Source organism: Lycium barbarum, chromosome 8, assembly GCF_019175385.1.
Source record: "Lycium barbarum isolate Lr01 chromosome 8, ASM1917538v2, whole genome shotgun sequence".
NCBI lineage: Eukaryota > Viridiplantae > Streptophyta > Magnoliopsida > Solanales > Solanaceae > Lycium > Lycium barbarum.
The window spans coordinates 112,795,026-112,822,282 of NC_083344.1; the positions used below are offsets into that span (position 1 = coordinate 112,795,026).

General features: G+C 36.8%; 1 protein-coding gene across 1 annotated transcript in view; it reads left to right on the forward strand.

Annotated features, from left to right (window-relative positions):
- LOC132606757 (regulatory-associated protein of TOR 1-like) overlaps positions 1 to 14,858 on the forward strand; it is a 30,301-nt gene extending 15,443 nt beyond the window's left edge. The window contains exons 14-24 of the mRNA XM_060320381.1: positions 63 to 249; positions 1,056 to 1,175; positions 1,253 to 1,642; positions 1,809 to 2,141; positions 2,257 to 2,380; positions 6,414 to 6,538; positions 6,647 to 6,792; positions 7,185 to 7,286; positions 13,247 to 13,332; positions 13,713 to 13,794; positions 14,035 to 14,858. Coding sequence (XP_060176364.1) covers positions 63 to 249; positions 1,056 to 1,175; positions 1,253 to 1,642; positions 1,809 to 2,141; positions 2,257 to 2,380; positions 6,414 to 6,538; positions 6,647 to 6,792; positions 7,185 to 7,286; positions 13,247 to 13,332; positions 13,713 to 13,794; positions 14,035 to 14,373 — 2,034 coding nt within the window. The 3' untranslated portion in view covers positions 14,374 to 14,858. The remainder of the gene's footprint in view (positions 1 to 62; positions 250 to 1,055; positions 1,176 to 1,252; positions 1,643 to 1,808; positions 2,142 to 2,256; positions 2,381 to 6,413; positions 6,539 to 6,646; positions 6,793 to 7,184; positions 7,287 to 13,246; positions 13,333 to 13,712; positions 13,795 to 14,034) is intronic.
- The last annotated feature ends 12,399 nt before the right edge of the window (positions 14,859 to 27,257 follow it).

The following is a 27,257-nucleotide window of genomic DNA, read 5'->3' on the forward strand; positions in this document are numbered from 1 at the left end:
TTATTATTACTGTGGTTCTCCATTACTTTTTCAGACGTCGACTAAAGAGCAATTTATTTCAGGTACGAGCTGCATCTATATTTGCACTGGGTACTTTACTTGATGTTGTATTTGATACATCTAGGGATGACATTGGAGAGGATGAAGACTACGACGATGAGGAAATAATTAGGGCAGAAGTCATAATGAGGAGCCTTTTAAGTGGTCTTTCTGATGGAAGCCCTTTGGTACGAGCTGAGGTTGCTGTTGGTATGCTTTTACTGAATTAATCCCACCCCAGGGACCTTTCTTTGTGATGCACTTACGGTTCCTGCTTTCTGATTTGTCCCATATTTGATCTTTCTTTATGTTAGATGAGAATATTGCAGGTTTCATTATAGTAGAAATTTGATGATAAATCTAAAACAGCCCGCTATTATGTTTCTTGTTTATCTTGAGGACACCTTCTGAACTAAATCTGGCCAGTCTATGAATTTTGTTTATCTTTCACTTTAAAGAGGCTTCCTTATGCTGAATGATACCATTATTTAATAGCATACCACTTGTTCAAAAACTTCAGAGTTGCTCTAAAGTAGGAGAAAGGATAAAGCAAAAAATAAGTAGTACCCAAGGGTATTGCGTAGCGGTCAATGAAGTGGGTGGAGAACCATGAGATCTCCAGTTCATATCCGAGAAGAGACCAAAAACACTAGGATTTCTTCCCATCTGCCCAAGCCTTGGTGGGCAGAATTACTAGGTATCTGTACTGGTGAGAGGTAGCTGGTACCCAGAGAAATAGTCGAGGTGCGCACAAGCTGGTGAAAATAAGTGTAGAATAGTGAAACTTTTCTCCCTGCTTGCTCTATCATTGTCAAAAAGAATAAATATAGTTCAGCTGACAATTGTTTCATACATGTTTGCATGAGATATAATGCATGCCAACAAATATCTACTCCCTTAATAGCTCGTCTAATTCTCTGGTGTCCCCTCATTCCTCTCCTCTTTATCTTGTGCCTGATCTATTCGTGTGTACACAATATATTACTTAGCTAGTTCATGTTGCTCAATTGTTGTAGCTTTGGCACGTTTTGCCTTTGGGCATAAGAAACACCTGAAGTCGGCTGCAGCTGCATATTTGAAGTCTCAGTCTAATTCCATGCTGACTTCCTTGCCTTCTTTTGCGGTCAAGAGTTCAGGTAGTGGCTATACGACGCAACTCATTGTGTTCCACATGGAAATGTAGTTCCATCTCCTCATGCTCCTTTATTGACAGTGGCAGGTGACAGTCAGTCTATCTCTCGCGACGGTAGAGTCTCGACAAGCAGCCCTGTTGCAACACCTGGCTTCATGCATGGATCTCCTTTGTCTGATGGTTCTTCTCATCATTCTGATTCTGGAAGATTGGGTGATGCTGTTACCAATGGTGTTGTTAATCATAAAAGACCCAGGCCACTAGACAATTCAGTTTATTCTCAGTGTGTGCTGGCCATGTGTGTCTTGTCAAAGGATTCATCACCTCGCGTTGCAGGTCTTGGCCGGAAAGTGCTTTTGATTATTGGGATTGACCAAAACTCGGTCAAGTCAACTGTTGAATCCACAACATCCCCTAGCCCTAGTTTTGCTGGATTGAATCGATCGTCTTCTTGGTTTGACATGAGCGGAGGTATATTTAGTGACTCAAAGGAGACTAGGAGTCAATATTACTAGTTTTCTTACACCCACAATCCGCTAATCAACCTTGATGTTCAAGTATTTCCATCGATGCTCATTATGTTTTTTGAAGGATTTATTTTCCCCTTTGATACCTTTTTTTACTTGAACTGTTGCAGGTGGACATTTACCTCTGACTTTTAGGACTCCTCCAGTTAGTCCCCCCCGGTCTAGTTACTTAACGGGAATCCGAAGAGTTTATTCTTTAGACTTCAGGCATCACCTAATGAACTCTCCAGACTCAGGGTTAGCCGATCCCCTCTTGGGTTCTGGTGGATCTTCTGGAGCTTCAGAACGCAGTTTTCTTCCTCAGTCAACCATTTATAATTGGAGTTGTGGCCACTTCTCAAAGCCACTCCTTAATGCAGCTGATGATAGTGAAGAGATCATTACTAGGAGAGAAGAGAAGGAAAAGTTAGCTCTTGACCTCATTGCCAAATGCCAGCACTGTTGTGAGTCTATTGGGCTCATGGTTCTTTCCTTTTCCCACTGCTACCTTTCATGTATGTGTGTCATCATTTATCTAATAGGTGTCTAATGTGGCCAATGCTTATTTCTTTGTCTCAGCGGTGAACAGACTGCATAATCAAATTGCCAGTTGGGATACAAAGTTTGAGTGTGGTACCGCAACTGCTTTGCTGCAGCCCTTCTCACCAGTTGTGATTGCTTCAGATGAGAGTGAACGGATCAGGTAGACGAATATTGATCTAAATGAAGACATTGTTTCCATTGTTCCTTTTTCATGATCTTCTCTCATAGAACTGAGGGAAGGGTGGGTTAGTTCAAGTACTAGGTTAGTCACTGGAGCTATGTGTAATCTGTCGTTTCTACCAACAATGCTGCTTTGTTGGTAAGCAGCAAACAAGTGCTGGAACTATGCCTTTTTCCTAAGTAATTGCCAAATCTTCTTGGAGCTTCAAGAAAGAGATTCCATTTATATTGAAGTCTTTTTTGACCTCACTCTTTTATGGTGTTTCGATCAGGTGTTCTTGTTGGATCAGGTGGATAGGAGAATCATTGCCTTTTAGTTGCTTCACTTTTCTGGGATCAGTCTCTGTATCCATTTGGCTTAAGAGTGCTCAATTCTTGAGAACTCAAACCTTTCCCTGTAATTCATGCTAAGTTTTCCAACAGATTTGCTGCATTTGTTGCATATTTTTGTTGTTCTTTCTCAGTCTTCTCACCCCTTATGTCGCATCACCTCAGAGCAACTTCTCAACTTTGTGGCCATTAGGTTTGATTTATTGAGTTCTTTTACATGGTAAAGGTTTTGGCCATTCGGTCTGATATGTTGAGCATCTTTTGCGTGGTAAAGGAACGAGTGATAGTTTATTAGATCTATTTCTGTTAGAATCCTTGTGAATGTTCTAGAATATATGTAAATATAGTAGGTAGCTTAATTTACTCCTGATATAATTAGGTATTGATTTCGTTTTCTTTTTAGGACATGTCAACATAGTTAGTTGAACTCCAATAGCTTGAGGGAGTAGTCAAGCTGAGTTCCTCTCATTTTCTCTTCCGCTTTACATGGTATGAGAGTCTGGTTAAGGCCAGCAACATATAGGAAGAAGAAATTCCGAGCTCCGAAATTTTCCGGCAACCTCTCACGGCTGTCCGAAGATAACTTCGTTACCTTAGGTGTTGTGTTCAAACCAACACCACCACGAGAATCAGAACACCAACGCGAGCAAACCCTGGTCAGCTCCATCATCATCCGCCACCTAACGCTCCTCACGCGGCGACCGGAGCATCCTAGGATTCGGCGAGATCTGCTCATGTGGCGGTGCGTGAGAGCTCCTCCGGCCATTTTCTGACGATCTACCTTTTCCGATAGGGTTGCCTGGTGATTCCGAGCAGATCGGTACCTGTTACACTATTTCCTGACCAAATTCCGGCGACCGTCTATATCCCAGATTCAGGCGATTGTACTATTTTTTACTCTATTTTTGGACACTAATTGCACTCGGGTAACATTTACATTATTATATTTGGTATTTGGTGGAATTGTTTGACCATCATTATGTCTCTGGATTAGATATTTTTGTTTCTAAACCTATGGTTTCCAGCATCCCGAACCACTCGACCCACATAACCCTTGATAGGTAGTGCAAACTACTTATCTTGGTCTTCCTCGGTGCAAGGGACAAGGTGTTCATGATCGGTTAAACAAGCTAAGGATATTAATGAAAAAGATGGGGTGAATGGGGGAAGATTGATGCTCAATTGTGTAGTCTGATATGGAAATCTATTGGTTCAAAGTTGATGCCGTTGTTCCGACCATTCGTATACACAAATGACATTCCCGCTTTTATAATGGGATTTCTCGGTTAACTAACCTTAAAAAGTAGGATTCAGATATGTCTACCTATCTTGGGTTGGTTCAGGCGGTTATGGAAGAATTTAATGAATGTCCGCTACTACAAGTGTTGAAAAACAATTGGAGTGACGTATGTTTTTGGCTGTTACACCTGTTGGACTTCCATCTTATATTGATCGGAAGCGTGACCAAATTTTGGCTAGGCCCACTATTCCTGCTATGGATGACCTATTTGCTCGATTATTTATGACTGGTTGTACACCTATGTCGTTTAGTCACCCAGTAACACCTGCAGACTCTTCTGTTCTAGCTTTTCAGACTGGAAATCGACATGGAGGCCGCTTTGGGAAACCTCGATCAAGGTGTGGCTATTGTAACAAATTGGGCCATGCCCATGATGTGTGCTACCCTCTACATGGTAAACCAAATAAAGCAATAACGACGCAGGTCAAATAGGATAAAGGAAACAGTAACTACAACAAAACAGTATGCTACAGGAAAAATACTATGACTACTAGTAAGGAAAGATAAGCGAGACAATGCACTATTACCTACTAACTTTCTACCGTAATCCGTGTCCTCCCCAATCTCTTATCTAGTGTTATGGCCTCAGTAAGCTGCAACTCCACCATGTCTTGTCTAATCACCTCTTCCCAGTACTTTGTCGGCCTATCTCTACCTTTCCTGAAGCCATCCATAGCCAACCTCTTACACCTCCACACCGGGCATCCGCGCATCTCTTCTTGACATGCCCAAACCATCTCATACTCGCTTCCCGCATCTTGTCCTCTATCGAGGCCCCACCTTGTCCCGGCTATCTTCATCTCTAATGTTATCTCTCCTAGTATGCCCACACATCCACCACAGCGTCCTCATTTCCGCAACTTTCATCTTCTGAAAGTGAGAGTTCTTGACTGGCCAACTCTTTGCCCTATACAATATAGTTGGTCTACCACCACTCTATACAACTTGCCTTTTAGTTTGGTGGCACCTTCTTATCACACAAGACTCTGGATGCGAGCCTTTACTTCATCCAACCCTCACCAATACGATGTGCGACATCATCTTCAATCTCTCGATTACCTTGGATAATATGTCCCTTTCATTTGGATGGTATGTGTATCAAGCCTTACTTCCACATCAGCCTCTCGTGTCACGCCACTGAACTTACACTCCAAGTATTGTCTTGGTCATGGAAAAGTTAAGTAGTTTATTAGAAATATCTTAACTTCGTAAAACATTAATTATTGGATCTTGAAGATATTAAGATTTGATTCTTTTTATTCTCCAAAAATGGAACTATTTTTTCCATAAATTAGAATAAGTTGAAAGTAAGCTATCGTTTTCTTAGCAATAATTAGAAAAAGTTTTTAATGCCACTTATTACTATACAACTAAGTTAATTAAATTCATCATTACATTCAAATTGAAGATATTAATTTGGGCTTTAAGTTGCGCGGACTCTTCACTTTTGGTGTCGCACCGTGTCGACACAACATGCGTGTGGGTGTGGGATCCTTGCTGGCTATGGTCAATCGATTTTGGGTACTTTGACCAAAATCGATCGAGAAATTCGAGACTAATACATTGATTTCTGAAATAAAAACAAAATCTAGGTGAAATCATAATATAGACATTTTTTTTTTATCGTTAAAAGATGTTTGTATCAAAAAGTCCGCAACCAGAAGGTGCTTCAAAGATATTTACAGGTCAACATCACTGTTGAATGTGCAATGAACTCAATAAGTCAAGAAGTCTATCATGGCCTGCGATAACCATGTTACACCCGAAAAACAGTAAAGCGATGCATTTGTATGTAATAGTAATCACAAATTCAAATTTGCTCTAAAAATATCGTGCATTCCCTTCCTTCCAAATAGTCCAATTTAGGCATTTTTTTTTATTACTATAGTTTTAGGTATTTCTACCTGGTTCCCACCACCGAATCTTAAAATTTGGATCATGAAGGATCCGATCTCTAGATCCCCACCCGTATCGGACACCAGAGTCGGAGCAACTTTAGAATGTAGCTATTGTATTAATCTAATAACATATATTTTCTGCATTTAAATAACTTTTTTTTTTTAGCATTTTTTTAATGTCAGCTATTATTTTCCAAAACTTTCTTTATTTCGCATTTCGCATGTATTCTTTTATTGATTAGCGCGGTATACACGTGCAACACTTACTAAAGCTACTAGTATATGATAGTGGGTAACTTAATTTACTCCTATTGTAATTAGGTATTGACTTCCTTTCCTTTTTAGGACATGTAAACGTAGTTATATAAACCCCATTAGCTTGACGGCATAATCAAAGCCGAGTTCCTCTCTTTTTCTCTTCCGCTTCACAATTTCTTTGTGCAGTTGCCGAAATATCATGCTGCTTGTACCTTTGTGTATTACAGGGTCTGGAATTACAAGGAGGCTACCCTTCTTAACAGCTTCGACAACCATGGTTACCCTGATAAAGGAATTTCAAAGCTTTGCCTTGTGAATGAGCTTGATCAGAGCTTGCTCCTAGTTGCTTCAAGTAAATATTTGCTGCTACATGTGCTTTTTTATAAGTATTGATGTTGCACATGTTTAATCAAGTTTGATCATTGATGCCTTAATTTTTAACAAAGTTCACTTATAAAAGGCGATGGCAACATTCGGATTTGGAAAGACTATACTGCAAGAGGTCAACAGAAGCTAGTTTCTGCATTCTCTTCAATTCAGGGTCTCAGACCCGGTTCGCGCAGTGTGAATGCTGTTGTGGATTGGCAGCAACAGTCTGGATACCTGGTACATATTGTGTAATGCATTTAATACTAAGAAGTTAGGCGGTTCGTTTTTAAAAACACTAAGACGTTAGTCAGTGAATGCAAAGCGGCGTGATATTTCCATCTTATTTTTAAATAATTTACCGTTTTCCTAAGTGCATCCACTACAAGTAATGTTTTTTTTTTTTTTTTTTTTTTTTGTGATAAATCAAATGTCACTTTACTAATATCCCAGCTACTTGATTAAAAAAAAATCCCAGCTAGTTGGTCTCAAAAGCTATTTCTAAAAGGTGAGAGCGGTTCAAGCCATGACATCCATTACAAGTGATCTCGTTGCATGAATTTACTTTTGAGTATATATCTCACACATTTTTACTTTTATGTCAAATTGACTTTTTTGAAATTCTTTATCAGTTTGCATCAGGTGAGATTTCTTCTATCATGGCTTGGGATCTTGAGAAAGAGCAACCTGTTAATACTACTCCAACATCTTCGGCGTGCAGCATCTCAGCATTAGTGAGTTTTTTCACATTGCTCTGAGAGTTTATAGCAAATTTTAGTTGTTCATTTACTAGAAAATTGTTTAGCTGTGTTTAAGTATTTGTTAGTATCTTGTGCTCTGAATTTTGAGAAATGAATACAGGCGATTTTAAACTTCGAGCAAATTGCAAAAGTACGACGAAATATTGATGAATGAAATGGTTTCTGAAGACTCCCCCACCCCCACCCCCCACACACAAACCCAAACACACACGCACATATATGTATGGACGTATTTGTGTGGGTGTGTATGTATGTATGTGCGTATATGTATTCATGCCATGTCCTTCAAAAGTTTTCAGCACCACTTGCTGTGTCATGGACTAATGGTTTACACTGGCAAAAGATTTAGAATAATTTCTAGTTTTTGGTGGTGCTTTAAGCATCACTTTGAAGCAGGTTGATCTGGGAATTTTCTGATTGTTGTGATTGGCTTAGATTCTCTATCTTGTTATGCAGTTTAAGATGTTGGAAGTAGTTAACCTATCCAAAAATAAAGGATTCTGAAAGCAGTGGATTTTGCACATTACAACAGGAATATGATTTTTTTGATACTGGTAACTTTGTATTCCTCAGCATTAAGGGTATGCTGGCCACCTCCAAAAATTTACACTTTTTTTTTTTTTTTGAAAATGGTAACTATTGTATATATATAAGTGGGCAACACAGTACATGGGTTGTACTGAAACCATATTTACAATTGTTCTTCAGAAGCTAAACTGATCTGCCTCATATTGAATCTAGCACATCAATTATTTTTTTTGATTAAGCACCGGGTGTCCGGGTCTCTTAGAGCCCCGACTAATCCCGGGGGTGCACAGGCCCTCGGCAAGGAGTTTCCCGCAAGTGCAACACGGTTAATTCAGGTTTTACCCAGTCCGATAGCCCTCAGAAATTGTTTGCACCCAGTGGGTTTCGAACTTGAGACCTTGAAAGGGAGCACCCCAAGGCTCAAGTCAATTGCCACCAAGCCAACCCCTGAGGGTTCCACCAAGCCAACCCCTGAGGGAGCACATCAATTATGGTAGCAGTATCATCTGAAAATATCTGTTTACACCAAAAACATAATAGCAAAAGACAATTCAGTTTGATCTTTTGCATACTATTCTCTATATTTTTAAAACATCTTGAATTCCTCTCCTTCCAGATTGTCCACCAGATGCAAGCAGGGACAATTCTCCATCTACTTCTGTTCTTTGCCATAGACCCTGCTTCCTCCCAACTCTGTAAAGCTTCTGTAATCTTTCCAGGCATGATCCAGGATATGCCTTTAAGGTTAAAGAAAATTCTCCACAGCTGTTCAGTCACTTCGCAATGTAGGAATAGATGGTTAACTGTCTCTGCTTTATCTCCACACAAAAAACATTTGGGGCACAATGTTATCTGTCTTTTCATTAAATTTTCCTTGGTGAGGACAGCTTCCTTTTCCAAGAGCCACACAAAACAAGCCACTTTGTGTGGGATGTTAGTTCTCCAAATATGTTTCCAAGGCCAATTATCAATCTGCTGATTAGACCGATTCATCAACCTATATGCTGCATAGACCTTGAAATTACCACTGTTGTTACCTAGCCATCTCAATACATCTTCACCTGCCTGTACACCACTGAATTGTGCAAGTATGCTGTAAAATTCAGTTACTCTGTCCATCTCCCAATCATTGAGTAATCTTCTGAAAGTTATATCCCAACCTTGAGGTGTCCACATTTCTGCTATAGTCTTCTGTTGGTGAAGCAAAAGATTGAATATATCAGGGAAGTGTACTTTAAGAATCCCTATTTCATGCCAGTTGTCCTCCCAGAAGCTAGTTTTGTTACCGTCCAGGACTTTGATCTTTGTTTTGCTTTTCAGTTCACTCCAAAAGGTCCTGATGGACCTCCATAAACTAACCCCATATGGTGTATCAACCTCCTTGGTCATCCATTTGTCTTCCTTCTCATATTTGGCATTTATAACTTTACCCCATAGAGTCTGATTCTCATTGGTAAGTCTCCACAACCATTTCATCTTCAGTGCTTTATTGTGAATCTTCAAATTCCTGATTCCCAGACCTCCATATTTCTTTCCAAAAGTAAGAGCTTCCCATTTGACTAGATGATACCCTTTCTTTTCTTTGTTACCTTGCCATAGGAATGCTCTCCTGATTCTGTCCAGCCTTTTAATGACCCCTGCTGGGATTGGAAACAAAGACATCATATATGTAGGAAGAGCATCTAAGACTGAGTGAATGAGCGTCAACCTACCCCCCAAAGATAAGTATTGAGTCTTCCATCTAGCCAGTTTCTTCTCACATTTTTCAATAACACTGTCCATTCTTTAGTCTAGAACACATTATTTACACTTTACTGAAAGAGAAATACTTACAGTAATCCTAAAAAGTCCACTAACTGAATTTCCTCTTCTACATATTGTTCTTTACACCAAAAACTTAATGAAGTAACGACCTTGCATTGGATCTTCTGCCATGAACTTTCTATGCCTTTAAAAATTCTGTCGTTTCTTTCCTTCCAAATGTTCCACTAGATGCAGACAGGAATAGAAATTGGTAGGTTTTATAGAGTACAAGATAAGTTGAGCATGATGGTTCGTTATGTTTGGGGAACAGGAATAGGCATTGAAGTGTTGACGTAAAGGCAAGAGCTAGCAAGAATTGGAGTAGCTCGTTCTAAAGTGAGGTCAAAGGGAGAATGAACGTTTTATTCTTTTACTAAAAATGCCTTCAAAATAAATAAAATGGAATAATAGACCTAGAAATCACTAGAAGCCAGGAAAATTAAAAAAAGAGGCTGGTCCTTTCATATTTTGGTGGTTTCCGAACTGTTGTAAAATAACTCTACTTTCAGATAATGTGTGCATGGTTTGGGTTTTTGGAATTAAACCTTAGTTTCCAAAATGATCCCTTTTAATGTCCTCTTTTTTCATTGGAAGAACGAAAGACTTCTGAGGTTTATGCCATGTAATAATCATGCAGATAGCAGACTGTAGGTATGTTAATGCTCTCTGATGGATTCAAATGTTAAGCTTCTACCAGGTCAGGGGGAGCCCTTAGTGATCCCGGATAATAGGAGATTGTTAGTCAAGTTGGATTATCTCATTTTGGCTCAATCTAGCATTGCATTCCCCGTTATTGTTGTAAGTCAGTTTTTGTTTTGGATTCTTCTTCTGACCGTCATTGCTCATTGAAAAGCAATATTCATATCCTTCGATACATAAAATCTACTCCTGGTGAAGGACGACTTCACGAAAATCGAGGACATGAGTAAATTGTTCGATATACAGATGCGGATTGGGCAAGGTATCTTATGACACATGATCTACCTTTGCATAATGTGTTCTAGACTTCTAGTTGGGAAAACATTTGGTCTTGAAAAAGTAAGAAACAAAATGCAGTTCTTGAGTGCAGAAGCAAAATATCCTCTATGGCAAAATGCAATTGCAAGATTGAGTGCAGAAGTGGAATATCCTCTATGACAGTGGCTACGTGTGAACTCATATTTATCAAGTAACTATTGAGAGAATTTAAATTTGTATCTTTTCCAACAACCTATCTGAGACTAGCTTTGAGAGCAAAGCACGAATTATTGAAGTATGGCAGGGTTTATCGGACGAAGTGAAATTGGCAAGATGGAAATGCTAGTATCTCTCTCTCTCTCTCTCTCTCTCTCTCTTTTGTTTGTTTAAATAATAATAATTAAAAGCCAGTGTCTTTCTCTTGCTGGCAAGTGATCCTGGTGAAAATTATGCTGGATTCCATCCTGCTTACATAGTGTCTTTATTCCCTTTACCTGGTAACGTGGAAAAGAGACTTGGAATAAGGAGGCCATATGTTTTCATTTGGTGAACAGAAGGCTCTCACGTCTAGCAAGAGAGTTAGTGGTCTTGGCATCAAGCATAAATATTAGATTGCACAACAAAAGTTTTTATGGAATTAGCTATGAAGATATAATTGCAAAAGAACAAGCTTTAAGGAGGCAAGTGATTAACCTTTGTAAAGAAATGGATCTTGGTCCTAACTCAACCTCAAAAAGCTAGCTCATGAAGGGAGGATTGCCCAAGTCCATATAAGGAGACCATCCATCCCTTATACCACCGATGTGGGATTCTTCAAACCCCCTTCTCCCTATGGTTGGACATCTGGTGCGTGGGTAATTAAATATGGGGGCCCAACATTGGGAAATTTGAATTGGGATGGTCCTGTTCTGATACCATGTTGAAGTATGTGACCATCTCATCTGACAGCATAAGCCGTTAGAAAGAGCACTTTTTTTATGTAAGTATAATCTCAACAGGCCCCTTCACGTGCGGGCCTGATTTTTCTTTTTATGGGCCAAACACGTAGAATTTCTTTTTGATAATGTATGGCAGTGAGATTCAATCCAGGACCTCTGCCTGCTCTGATACCATGTAAAGAAATGGATTTTGGACCTAACTCAACTCCAAAAGCTAGCTCATGAGGGGATGATTGCCCAAGTTAAGGAGAGCAGCCATCCCTTGTACCACCAATGTGGAACTCTTCACAACCTTAAATTCGGACAAGAGACTCAGTGGTGTACCAAAACAGTAAAATCTCCTTTTGGAGTGAGTATTTTGAGAACTATCAATGGCCTAACTTCTTTGACAACATTGGTTTCATCATTGGCAATGGCGGAATAGTTTCATTTTAAAGTGATATTTGACTTGGGCATGGTCCTGTACAAGATCTGTTTCCTGACATATAATTTGGGATCAAATCCTGAAGTTACTGAAAAAATGTGGGGACAAGGATGGAATTTTATTTTCAGAAGACTACTTTGGGAAATAGATAGAGCTACTGAGCTTTTTAAGCAGCTACAACTGATTCAAGGTACAACATCTACAGAAGATTCATTAATATGGAAAGTAAACAGAAGCAAGGTTTACACGGTGAAGTCAGTTTATTCGGTACTCTCCGGTAATGGGCATCAGGGTAACAATGGGTCTCAGAAGCAGATTGGAAAGTAAGATTCCTTTTTAAGTGGCTTGATTTGTATGGTTAGTGGAAAGGCAGACTTGCCTAATTCAAGAAAACTCGAAGCTAAGAGGAATCCAGATGAGTTCCAGATGTTTTACTTATGCTATGCAGATTTAAGAACAAGAGCACCTGTTTTTGCACTGTGGTTTTAATGTTCAGCTGTGACAACTATTTCTTAGTATGACTGGACTCAGATGGATTATGCATGAGTCTACAAGTTTTTTCTTTTAAAGTGCTGGAATAATGAGGGAGGCAGTGTTAGACAAGAAATAAAGGAACATGATCCCTACTCGTGTGTGAGGGTTCTTGGAAGGAAAGGAATGCAAGGTGTTTTGAAGATAGATGCAACTTAATTCAGAGGTTAAAGATGAATTAGATATAGCTATTTCAGTTTTGGTGCAAAGAAATCTATAAAAATAATGCTGAATCATACTAGATCTCACAGGTTCGTTGTAAGATGAGCAAGGACAGGTTCTTGTCTTTTGTATCTGTAAATATGGCTACCAGTACAGCCTTTCTGCTGCTGATTTAATATAAAATTAAAGATGTTTTGAAGACAAATGCAGCTCAATCTAGAAGATTAAGATTAGTTTCCCTCTTATATTTCATTTTTGGTGTAAAGAGGAATTCTTAGATTATTCAGATTTAATGGTGGATGTTATACAATCCTTGTAAGAAGAATAATGACATACTGTATACTCCAGCACGGCCTCTGCGTTTATAGATATATAATGTGTTACCTTCCTCAAAATAATAATAATAAACCACTCATATAAGGAGTGCATGTTCACCTACCTGAACCTATTTTTGACCACCAGGTTACATAGTGGTTTGTTGACATTTTAAACAAATTTATCACGCGTATATGTTATGCATTTTTGCTGAATGCTCCAACCATGCCACTTATCATTCTGATGACTTCTTAACTTTTTTGTGCCTTGTGCAGTCTGCTTCTCAAGTTCACGCGGGTCAATTTGGTGCTGGCTTCGTGGATGGATCTGTCAAACTATTTGATATTCGAATGCCAGAAATGTAAGATGCAATGCTTGTAATTCACGAGCATGTATGTGTGTGCATGCACACTTGTATGATCATCTCAAGTACAATAGGGGAATTGGTGGTGTGGAGTTGCATTATATAACTTAGACCACAAGTCTTAATTTTTTATTTTTTTTTGGAATGGGATTGGGGTGTAGGAATCACGTCTCCTGCAGTCTGATTTATAAATTTCAGGATGATAATGTTATCCTTGGCATTATGAGGTGTGAGGGCAATTTCAGACCTCAAAGATGGGTATCTGTTCTGCATGGTTCATTTCATACATTAGGCACTACCCACACATGCATATTTTTTGGTTCATAAAATACATCATCATTCAGTGTTTTTTGACTGTTTAATATGTGTTTGTTTAGGCTTGTTTGTTCAACGCGACCTCATCCCAAAGCGGAAAGAGTTGTTGGGGTTGGCTTTCAACCTGGACTTCAACCAGCAAAGGTGACTATTATTTCCCTCTTTATATCTGGCCCTGTCAACTTGTCGGTTACTGGTTTGTCAGAAGACCATCTCTTGAGAAAAAAGAAGAAGAAAAAGTGTACACATAACACATACACTTTCTCTCTCTCTTTAATATTTATTTGTTCCAACAATTATTTCTACTAATGACAAATTTTTCGTGGAAAAAGTTCTCCAAAGCAAAATGCGAATTCATGAACTGTTTCTCATGTTTCTTCTCAGGTTGTCAGTGCATCTCAGGCTGGTGATATCCAGTTCCTTGATATGAGAAATCTCAAGGAGGCATACTTAACCATTGATGCTCACAGGGGATCACTTACATCTCTAGCGTTACATCGTCATGCACCCCTTGTAGCAAGTGGTTCATCAAAGCAACTTATCAAAGTGTTCAACCTGGAGGGTGAGCAGTTAGGCACCATTAGATACTTGTCCACATTCATGGCTCAGAAGATAGGATCTGTAAGATGTCTTACCTTCCATCCCTATGAAGTGCTGCTTGCTGCTGGTGCAGCAGATTCTTGTGTTTCCATATATGCTGATGAGGTCGCCCCGCCAAGATAACAATTTCATAGCTTCATCACAAACACTCCGATTGAGAAACAAGATTTTCAGACTTCGGTGTTCCTTTGAGGTGGTCAGTGGCGGATGGATTGTAGACATCTTCTGGTCCCAGTCTACCTCTCTGGAACAGTGATCGGCTCATTGAGGCTGCTGTTGACATCTTCTGGTCAGTTGCTCAACCTCTCTGAAGCACTGATCTGAAGTTGCATCCTACTTATTTATTGAGTTCAGCGGCATGTAGTGGTGGAATGTTGAGAAGAATCTACATATTGGATGGAAGTTATGGAGAATAATTCGATACAAAGGCAAAAATAAGATGTATATATCTTCATTCTATTTTGTAAATACCAGTTTCTCTGGTTAGCTGCTAAATTCAATCTTCTCTCTGCTTAGCTACCTTCTTTTCTCCATTCTAACCCATTCAAGCCAATTTGTACATACCGACTAACCCCCTTTTACATGATTTATAAAATGATGTTGGCAAATACTGTCCCTGCGGTGTGCATGAATGCTTTCTTTACTTTCTGTGGTTTGAATACATCCAGTACATGAAGCCAGTTGAAGTGCCTTCACCGGATAACAATTTTAATGCTGTAAACAATCCTAATAGGGATGATAGTCGGACAATATTTTAAGCTTTGGATTAACTATTTTCTGTGGGAGGTAACAAGTACTTGGTGGGATTAGTCGAGGTGCGTGCAAGCTGGTCCGGATACTAACCCTGAAACTTCTGATTTACTGTCTGGATGGTACTTTTCAATAGATAAGTCGCCTATCTATTTTTTTTTTCTCTTTATTCAAAGTAAGCAGGTTGAAAGCAAGCTCTCACCTTACCAACAAGCCGAGAGCTGATTGTCGTTGGTCACGATTACTAATAGTTTTCTTTTCTCTTGCGACCTTCCACGCCAAGGAGGGTTGAAGGGATCGATCCCAATAGCCTTTCACGAGGGGAAAGACCCATTCTTTATAGCCACGAAAGCTCCCGAATAAGAAAAAATAATTTTAATGCTGTAAACAGTCCTTAATGGGGATGATAGTTGGACAATCTTTTAAGCTTTGGATTAACTATTTCTGGTGGGAGGTAAGAAGTGATGGTGGGATTAGTTGAGATGCGTGCAAGTTAGTCCGGATACCCGCGTCATAAGAAAAATTATTTCCGCTCACTTTCATTGCAATAGCAATTTTCTACCTTAATCGACTTCTATAACTAGTGTGCAATGAGTTTGAGTAAGTTTAGGGACGTGGCACACAGATAAAATGCCTCTCTTGCTATGTAAAACTGCTATTCATTCAGTAACTAAAACACAACTTTCTGTGGAGTGATGTCAGTTATTGCAGCAGGGTCTTGTTCCTTTTTTACTCTCTCCATTTCGCAGAACTCTTTTTTGATTTTGTGAAACTAGAGAGAGAAAAGGACAAAAATGTCCCTTAACTACTTAACTATGATAGTAGGTTCAAAATAGTCCTTTAATTATGCACTTAACGGTTTTAGTCCTTTAAGTTTGTTACAAGTTAACAAAAACGGTCCCTTAACTATGAGAGTAGGTTCAAAATAGTCCCTTAACTATGCACTTAACGGTTTTGGTCCTTTAAGTTTGCCATAAGTTGACAGTTTTAGTCTCGACAAAATATTCATCGAACTCTATTTGTTAGATTTGACGAGAACTATGAAAAAAAGAGAAAAATTAGTGAGAACTCTAGATCGGTCAAATAACTCGGGACAAAACCGACGGACGTTAGTCGGTTATAGGAAAAAACTGAGGAAAAACCTACAGACTTGATAATGTCAAAAAATAGTGTCTCGGAACACAAAGACCGACGGATTCTGTCGATTAAAATCGAGGGAGTCCATTCGCTAAGTAAAATACACTAGATTCGTTTTTACTGAAAACTAGAGAAAACTAAATACTTCCAGTGTAGTGGTTCTTTTTTTTTTTTAAAATAGTTTCCGCGCATTTTTCCTCAAAAATAACCGATGGACTTCCGTCGGTTTTCGTAAAAAACAATAAAAATTAAAAAAAAAAAATAGTGTCCCTCGATTTTATCCATCGGTTTCCGTCCATCGTTTTTTTCGCTTGTTTTTGGTAGTGACAACTTTTTTAGTTTCTGTTATTTCTAATTTATTTCTAAAGTCTAGTGTATTTTATTTAGTCGATGGAGTCCCTCAGTTTTAATCGATAGAGTCCGTCGGTCTTTGTGTTTCGAGACACCATTTTCTGACATTATCAAACCGTTAAGCATACTTAAGGGACTATTTTTAACCAACCCTCATAGTTAAGGGACCATTTTGTCAACTTATGACAAACTTAAAGGACCAAAACCGTTAAGTGCATAGTTAAGGGACTATTTTGAACCTACTCTCATAGTTAAGGGACCGTTTTTGTTAACTTGTAACAAACTTAAAGGACTAAAACCGTTAAGTGCATAGTTAAAGGACTATTTTGAACCTACTATCATAGTTAAGGGACCATTTTTGTCCTTTTCTCTGAAACTAGATTTAAATGGCAAGGTCCAATTTTTTATTTTATTTTTTATATTTTTTTTGTGAAAACAAAAGCTTTATTAATCACCGACCAAAACATTTACATCATTCACCACTCTGCCATTGAGACTAAGGCATTCCTTCAGTCTCCATGCTAAGAACAACAAAGAACAAAAATAATCTATATCACTCTGTATCTATGTATGTTGGTATAAACTCTCTATCCACCTCCTACCTTGTCTACTTCCCTTCACCCTCTTGCTCTTTTCTGGTGTATGTACATCCTGCTTGATCTCCTCACTAATCAGCTTTTGTAGAGGAACATTCATTTGTGAATTTACTTCATTTCTAGCCTTCCAAATTTTGTATATCAGTGCCACTAGCACAGCTGTAATGAAATCTCTACAATTCCTTCTGTATCTTGTCTTCCTCCTTCGGATACCATGGAATTTTGTCTTTTGAACCCCGTCCCCATCCAACTCATGATATTTCCCAGACATGTTCTTGAAAACTGACATTCAAAGAATAAGTGCTCACTGCTTTCTACAACATCTCCACATATGACACAACTAGGATCATCAACAACTCCAATCTCCTGGAGTCTTTGTTTTGTTAGTAACCTATTATGAGTTGCTAACTAGCATATGAAGCAATGTTTGGGAGTGGTCACCATGTTCCCACACTTCCATTTCTTCTTTTCTCCATAAGTACCCACTCTGGATGGTGTACTTGCCATCTGCTTTTAACCAACCATTCTCTACATAGCCTTGCTTGTATCTTTCTTTTATACTACTTATTTTCGTTCAGTACCAGCAACAACCAATTGGAGAAAAATATTGCCACCAGTCCTGATTTTATAAATAAAAGTGATTGGCCCCACAAAGATTATTTTCTTTTTGAGCCACATTCCATACGTACTTTGCAACTGCTGCTACATTCCAGGTTATACTATCTAGTATCCCGAGCCCCCAATTTTCTTCGGTCTGCACACCAAGTCCCATGCTACCGGTGGGGATGTTTTAGACACCTCTTTGCCATCCCATAAGAAATGAGTGAAAATATGGGTGAAAATGATTTTCACCCCCTAACTTTGCTTTAAAATCAAACTCCCCCCTCAATTTTGAGCAATAGTCATTCTCCCCCCTTTATTCTATGCAATGTCTATTTCGTCCTTGTTATTTTCAATCCTTCATTTATATAATACATTTTTATATTATATGTAATATTTATTTTTTTAACTTAGGTATTATAAATTTATTTAAGTTCATTAACATATTAAGTGGAATAATACTTTTACGAATTTGTCTAAAATCTAATGCTATATTTTATAATTGTTATCTCAATATTTTTTTCTTTTTTTGTTACTGGAAATTTTATTAGCAAAGTATAGTAGTAATATTTATAAATTATTTCTACATATGCATTAACTGTATGTATGTACAAGCATGTTTATGTATACTTAAATTTAACATCTCTCTTATTTTCTATTGTCCATAAAAATAAATAAGTTTTGATTGTAATTAATGGAATATTTCTTAAATTATAATTTAAAACTCATTTACTATATAAATAAACAATTTTAAAGAATTTGTCTCTATTGTATTTTTGTTTTTGTATTAGTTGCATTAAAATATTTATAAAGCTATTATTACCTATTATTTTTAGTTGTGTAAATAGATATTAGAGTTTTGATTGTTGTTAATAAAATTTATTATTTTTATTCTGCTAATTTATTTCATTATAAAACATTATTAACTTATATACTCAATTAATATTCCTAAATTTTTTTCACCCAGAAGATAATATTTATTTTTTATAGAAAATGTGTTATAGATTAAAAAAAAATGAAGAATATCTTGATTTAAAAAAGTAAAAAAAGAAGAAGACAAAAGTTAATAATGTAAGGGTAAAATAGAAATTTTTAAAAGTCAATTAGAACAAAAGAGGGAGAATGACTATCGTTATAATCCTCTTCATGACTTCCTTTGGAAGGATGAAAATAGAAGACCAATAAGAATGCATATGTAGTAGCACAGAGTTTACAAGTTGAACTCTGCCTGCATAAGAAAGTTTCTTGAACACCAGACCCATACTCTTGCCCCCATTTTGTCTATCAACATTTCACAATCAACTGCAGTAATCCTCCTTGCTGAGAATGGAACTCCCAAATATCTAAATGATAAGGTGCCCTTTTGATATCCCGTAACAACAAAAATATCCTCCAAACATTGAGTCTTCGTGTTAGCACTGAATATATTAGATTTACTTGCATTTTCTTGTAATCTTGATGTGTTTGAGAATGTCTGCAGCCCTCTGAGCAACAACATCACTGTTTGATAGTTACCCTTGCAAAAGAGTAGCATATCATCAGCAAAGCAGAGATGATTCTGCTTGAGGCCCTTGCACTTAGTGTGGAAGTCAAATCCTGGAAATTCGCCTAGTGACGTATTCCATGCATATGACAAATAGCAAAGGGGAGATGGGATCCCCTATCCTAATTCCTCTTCTTCTCCTAATGCTTCCATGTATCCCTCCATTTAGTGTAATGATGTATTGAGTAGTTGTTGTTAGGTATTTGGTGTGAATGGGAAATGAAAGTTTTATTTCCTTTGCCTTTTTCGGAAAAATATTTTTTTTGTCGAAAAGGCACATACCTTTTCAGAAAAGACACACCTATTTCGTTAACAGACACCTGTTGTTGGTTATAAATATCTAGTCATCCCTTCAGATTTTCCTAATGAAAAATTATGAATTCTTCTATCTTCTTCTTTTGCACTTCATAAAAATTCTGTGTGATTTTACAGCCTTCGAGTGGTTCGCTGTCACCAAAGTTTGCAGTACCGCTACTACGGTGAGTAAATCGTTCTATCCTGGGAGGATATATTCCATAACCTCGGGTACATTGAGGGGAATAATTTCCTTAAGGACACACTGTGCATTCAGTGGGCTCGATTTAATTCCTACACATATTTTCAGATACTGTTCTTCTGATTTTCGTTTCTGAAATTTGCTTTTGTTTCTGTTTAAGTATATTTTTGAATACAGGTTACTAACAATCTTAAGGAAATTATAATTTTTATAGTCTGTGTTCATCGCTCTTCTGTTTATTGGAAACTAAACAAGAAAGAGGAAATTTTTGTCTATGAAATAGGACAATACCAACATCTGAAAGATCCCTTCAGTATACGGATAAGCATCTATAATATTGATGCTTTCCCTTTTTATGATTTCAAAATAGTAATGTAGGAAGGGACAAAAAATAGCGATTCACCAGGAAGTCATTTGAGCTTTCTCATTTGAAAGACTTGAGACGTTGATGCTCTAATAACATTTGGAAAACAAATTTGGCACCGAATGGAAAGAAATTAGTTGGTGCTGCAACAGACACGAAGAAAGTTTTTGTTTCAAATTCGAAAAAATGTCTGTTGGGAGACTGATTTAGTGTCTGGATATTCACATGTGTCTTTTATTTAATGATATTATTTTTCTGTGTCCTGCTTTGGACTAAAAAAAAAATAATAAAAAAAAATGAAAGGATGGTTGATGTGACAGATGAGGAGCAATGCCTCAAGATTTGATCTTAAGTGAATGTGATGTTCTTCCATTAATATGCTCCAAATGTTTAACTGAATATGAAGAGTTGTCATCAAATGAATTAACCGATGCAATTTTTCGGGCGTAATTTGTTTGTTATGGTTACTGTTGGGAGAGATTGGAATGACATTAGAATTGAATTATATTTTATTCACTCCCTTGTCATTTAATCTCCTACCCTTATGATTTATTAAATTCATGTTTTATACATGTTAGGGTAGATATTTATTATTTGATGATCTCAAACTATATTCTATGGAAGAAACATTAGTAATACATGGCAAGGTGCTGAAAATTTATCTCATCAACTTAACTTGAAATTTCATTCATTGAGATCATCAGTTATAATTTTCAGGAAGTATGGAACCAACGATGAAGTGTTTTTCTTTATAGTCTACTTAGAAAAGAAAATCACTCTTTTGGGGGGAAAAAAAATACATTTTTTGGAGACTAAAACCTTTGTGGTTTTCTACTCCACTGTTTGGAGATTAAAATCTGTGCGATTTTTTACTCCAAGTTACTACTCGGTTTAAAGAATATAAAAATTTTACCGAGTTAGTAAATTCGGTTTAAAAAATATCAAAACTTTGCTGAAGTTAGTAAATTGTGTTGGTTTGAAGAAATAAAATCTTCATTGGTTCTCATTGTTTTGAAGAAAAAAAAAAGTATTTTTCCAGAAATAAAAGTACTATTTCCTGAGATAAAAAGATATCTTTTTCCAGGAATAAAAAGTTACTTTTTTGGAAATTAAAATCTTCAGATTTCCTACTCTAGTTTTGAGATGAAAGTTTTCGTAACTTTCTACTCATTTGTTTACTCGATTTGAAGATATAAAAACTTCATCGAGTATATATAAATTTCTGCATTCGGTTTGAAGATATAAAATCTTCACCGATTTATTAAATCTATTTGTGCCAGAAAGTATTAGGTTTGAAGATATAAAAACTTCACTGCTTTATTCTCTGGTTAAGTGGAAAAAAAAAACTTATGATCGTAAGGATGTTCATTGCATTCTATGGTACGACTGACTGATAGAGATGAAAATTAAAGGAAAATTCTAATTGGAGGTTTAAAGTGTGAACGAACACATTTTTTTCTATAACTCGTTGTGATTGTCCTTCTGATTGCAAAATTTAGTGGCTAAGAATTTATATGAAGAGGATCATATTAATTGCTGGACATTAAATATGTCCATGTTATCTATGTTCATGGCAAAGCCTTCTTCATCAGTCACGTTTCCTGTTTCCCTAACAGTCTCAAAGAGATTCAGGCCATCAATTTCTAACTGATAATTTAAGTGTTGATAAAGTGGTTATGATGCAAGGAGCAGGAGCTGGTTTCTTTAGTTCTCCTTTTACTAATGGGTGACTAGTACGTACGAGACTGATTCACGGGAACTAAGTCCATACGTGTTTAATGATGACGTTGCATTGTGAAGGAACAATTTAACATAGATGGTAAATGCCTTATAAACAAGTTCTGGTTTTCCTCAGAACTTGTAAGGGGAAGCTATCCTTACAGCTAGTCGAATACTTAATCGAGTGCCCCATAGTAAAACACAATCTATTCCATATGAAAAGTGGACAGGAAGAAAGCCTCATTTGAAATATTTCAAAGTGTGGGGGTTGTTTGGCCAAAGTGAAAGTTCCTAAACCGCAAAGGGTAAAAATAGGACTTAAAACCGTTGATTGTGTTTTGATTGGATATGCCACAAATTGTAAAGAATATCAATTTTGGTGTACAAATAAGAAAATTTGACATTCATGTTAATACGGTAATTGAATCATATAATGTTGAAACTATTTATCCGTATAAAAAGGAATGTGCGACGTCTAGTGAAAGATCTAAACGATCTTGGAAAGAAACAAAGGAAAGTACACATAACAAGAAAATCCAAGGAATAGTAAACGTCAAAGGATGTCTATATTCTTTGGACTATATTTTCTGATATTTTTGTTGGAAAATGAGCCTCAAACTTTTTAAAGAAGCTATGATTTCTTTTGAAGCTTAATATTGGAAAGAGGCAGTCAATAGTGAAAATTGAATTCATATTGAACAACCATACATGTGAATTGGTTGATCTTGCTCCTAGGGACAAACCTTTGAGTTCCAAATGAATTTTGAAAGGAAAATGAAAGCTGATGGCACTATTGACAAATGCAAGGCAAAATTTGTTGTCAAATGTTATAGACAAAAAGAAGGCCTTGAGTATTTTGACACATACTTGCTAGTAACAAGGATTATATCCATATGGGTATTAGAAGCATTGACAGATGTGTATGGTCTTGAAATCCATCAAACGGATGTTAAGACAACTTTCTTAATGGAGATTTGTGGAAGCAATTTACATGGAACAACGTAAGGGTTTTGTGGTTCCTGGTAACGAAAAGAAGGTGTGCAAACTTATTAAGTCGTTATACGGACTAAAACAAGCACCCTTAATAATGTCATGCTAAATTTGATCAAACAATGTTGGCAAATGGTTTAAGATTAATGAGTGTGATAAATGAGTTTACATTAAGAACTCTCTAAATCATATAGTCATTGTTTGTTTATTTATTGATAATGAGTAAAGACATTAATGACATAAATGCTACTAAGCGTATGCTTGTTAGAAATTTTGATATGAAAGACTTAGAGGTTGTCGATTTAATTCCAAGAATTAAAAACCATCGAACTTTTTAAAGTCTAGCATTGTCTCAGTCTCATTATGTTAAAATGGTACTTGAACCATTCAAGTATTAAACGCCGATTAATGTAAATCTTGCTATTACAAAGAATATTGGTGACAGCAAGTCTCAATTGGACTATATGCTTGGGTATTAAAGAAGCAGACTTGAGTGTTACAATGAAATCTGAATTATTGAATGTGCAGCTGCTGAATAGAAGTGGAATGGTTGGAAAAACAAATATTGTTAAAAGTTGTGGCCACAACTGTTGCCAACTATCCACACATATTGTTATAATGATGCTACATCAAGTGTAGCTAATAATCAGATATGTAAACTCAAGATGCATGAGTCTTCGACATACTTAAAACTTTATATTGCATTACAATAAATATCTTGCGGTTGTTGAAGGATATGTTGTTGCAAATTGGGTCACCGGATGAACTGAATCTAAATCCACAAATGAATATGTTTTCACCAATAGTGGAGGAGAAGTATCTTGGAAATCATCCAAATAGACATGTATCACCCGCTCTACAATGGAGTCTGAGTTTATAGCTCTAGACAAGGTCGGTGAAGAAGTTGAATGGCTCCGAAATTTCTTGGAGTGTATTCTTTTTGGCCCAAACTGTTGGCACATATATGTATACATTGTAATAGCCAAGCGGTAATAAGGAGGGCAGGGAGCATTATGTATAACGGTAAATCTCGTCACATACGATGAAGACATAATACCGTTAGACAACTACTTTCTAGTGGAGTTATCACTAGTGACTATGTAAGGTCTAGAGATAATGTCGCGGATCCGCTTACAAAAGGCTTAATTAGAGAGGTAGTTGAAAGATCAACAAAGGGAATGGGATTATGGCCTAGAACAAGTCATCATGGCAGTAACTCTACCTAGCAGATTGGAGATCCCAAGAGCTAGGTTCAAGGAGAAAACAAAGTTATGAATGACGGTTCAACATTGTCAAATAACTCAACCCATTCTCGTGATCAGACAATGTTAAAAAACAAGAATAAGGCCTTAAGGCTTTTTAACGAGTTAATAAAGCTAAAGCTTTTTAATGATTTCTAAGTTTGGCATATGACCAAATAGTGTATCTACGAGATGACACGTTTAGGAATCACCTATGTGAGTGTGAAGTGTAAGCCGCTTCAAGAAGTATGTTAGGTAAAGGCCCATGCTCTACGCACTCATGAAACCAGGCGGTGTTCATGGCTAAAACGAACACAACCGTGAGAACCATAGACGGTTAAGGGTTAATTGTGTGACATATGGTTGTCTAGGTATACACCAAAGCTCGACGGTTCAAAGATATCAAATCTACCGATTGACCGAGTATATCCGACATATGTTCACTACGGAAAGTTCAAAGGGAAACCTACTTATCCAGATGCAATTAATCTTTATTTGTAAATCACACACTTGTCCGTGCATTTTTATATCATAGAGCCATTCCCCATTCATGTGGGGGATTGTTAGGTATTTGGTGTGAATGGGAAATGAAAGTTTTATTTCCTTTGCCTTTTTCGGAAAAATATTTTTTTTGTCGAAAAGGCACATACCTTTTCAGAAAAGACACACCTATTTCGTTAACAGACACCTGTTGTTGGTTATAAATATCTAGTCATCCCTTCAGATTTTCCTAATGAAAAATTATGAATTCTTCTATCTTCTTCTTTTGCACTTCATAAAAATTCTGTGTGATTTTACAGCCTTCGAGTGGTTCGCTGTCACCAAAGTTTGCAGTACCGCTACTACGGTGAGTAAATCGTTCTATCCTGGGAGGATATATTCCATAACCTCGGGTACATTGAGGGGAATAATTTCCTTAAGGACACACTGTGCATTCAGTGGGCTCGATTTAATTCCTACACATATTTTCAGATACTGTTCTTCTAATTTTCGTTTCTGAAATTTGCTTTTGTTTCTGTTTAAGTATATTTTTGAATACAGGTTACTAACAGTTGTAATACACTACATTACCCACGCAATGAATTGCTCAGTGCTTCCATCATTTCCTTCACAAATTCCACTAAGTCATAAGCCTTTTTAAGGTCAATCTTATGAAGGCAGCTCTGAGTTGTGTTCTTCCTTTTCACCAACTCTTAACAAGTCAGTATATTCTGCAGGCGATGAATGCATTCTAGTTATCAAAGATTATAGTTGGAAGAACTGGTTTCAGTCTGTTGCACAAAACCTTTGACAATTGAGGTCACTTTATAAACTGTATTGCAACATGCAATAGGCCTATGGTTTCAGTTTGTTGCGAAGGTTTAGATTTATTAAGAGCAAAAACAAATGAAAAACAGAAGCATTCGTTTCTCTATGTATTCTTTCTTCTTACTCTATCTTCATACTTTTCAAAAAACGAAAAACTTCTTATTGTTGTTTTTTGAAAACGATAAATAGATCTAATTTACAACAAGAAAAATTTCCCCTCTTGATATAACTGTCTTGTAAGCTACGAATTGGAAGAACTAAATGAATAGTAATATATGTGAATATATAGCAAAGATAACTATAACTTGTGTTGTTAGATGTCATAATTTATAGGAACGAGTTGTAGGAAAACTTCTAATAGAGCTCTTTTCTTGCGTTTTCACATTATACTAATTTCCTTAAAATAACAAATGTTCTCCAACCGGTTGGGTGCAAAAGAAGTAGAAATATGTTATAAAATAAAGACTACAAAGTAAATACACCAGAGAAAAGTATATAGAGAGGACCTGATTGTCTGTATAAATTCCTACGAATGGCCACTATTTATAAGGATTCAAGTGCAGACAACATGACCTTCCGTCGCGACATCAAATGTTGTTCATGCGCCGTGACATGGTTTCCTGTTGTGACCACAAATGTTGTTGATACGTTGTGACATGGTTTCTTGTTGTGACCACAAATGTTGTTGATGTGTCGTGACATGGTTTCTTCTTTGTTTCCATGATTCATCATCACAACTTCGTGACCACGTATACTTCTCTCCAAGTCCCAAATGGACAAACATATTATTATTTACAACATATAGTACTTGATGGCCAAGCATCAATATATAAACTTGGTGGCCACTTTTACGTGGTGGACATCCACCAATAATATATTTACAACACTCCCCACCCTTAGATATCCATTAATAGATGATGTACTCCGATCTTGTATATACCAACTTATCATATCTTGAGGTTGGTACTGTGTTTGTGATCAGATCTGTCAAACGACCTGGCTGACAATCTACATCTTCATTCCTTAGATAGAATTGCATCATCACCATATAATATTGTTAAAATCACATCAAGTACATTCTTGATTTGCTTCATAATCTATCTGATGTTATTATTCTACGGTTTGACTGTCATGTATAATAACATGATTTGACAGTAATCCTTCATGGAAAGAGATAACATATTTGGATCGAACTCTTATGTCGATAAGATGAATGCCCTGTATATCCAAAACACTTGACAATATTTGTTAGGATAAGCACATTCATGCCATACTTTCATTAGCAGTATGCAATTGATCTTATTTCAATATCTCCATATAAGATTAAATTATATCATGCTCGTAGTTATAGCAAGATAAATAAGTGTATTAGTTGCATAAAGATATGGTAAGTCAGGACCAATTCAATTTTCTTATTTCAACTTCTTTCAGCAGATAATGTACTGCTTTTGTAAACTCTTCAAGAGCTCCAATAATATTCATATGAAAGGTTATGACTATCATAAAGAGGCAAGAGTAAACATAGTATATTTGTACCATTCGTCAATAAATATAAATTAAGGCGATTTCAGTACATCAACCTTGATTCATTTAATCCATTTAAGGATTATAAACAAATTTCCCAGAATTTGTATATGCTTCAGGCATTTTCAATCCTTCAGAAATTTTCATATAAATTTTTTCAAGTAAGCCATATAGGCTGTGACAACTTCCATCATTATAAATTGTGACATCTTCTAATGTCTGGACTACTGGTCCAATCGCTTACCAAGATGCATTATATCACTTGGTAATTATTTCTACGTCAGCATGCTTTAAGAGACGTAGAACTCGTATCCTCACAATCTTATACAATATTGCGCGCCATACCGTATCAAAGATATCATCGATGAGATACCATCTCATATTGGTT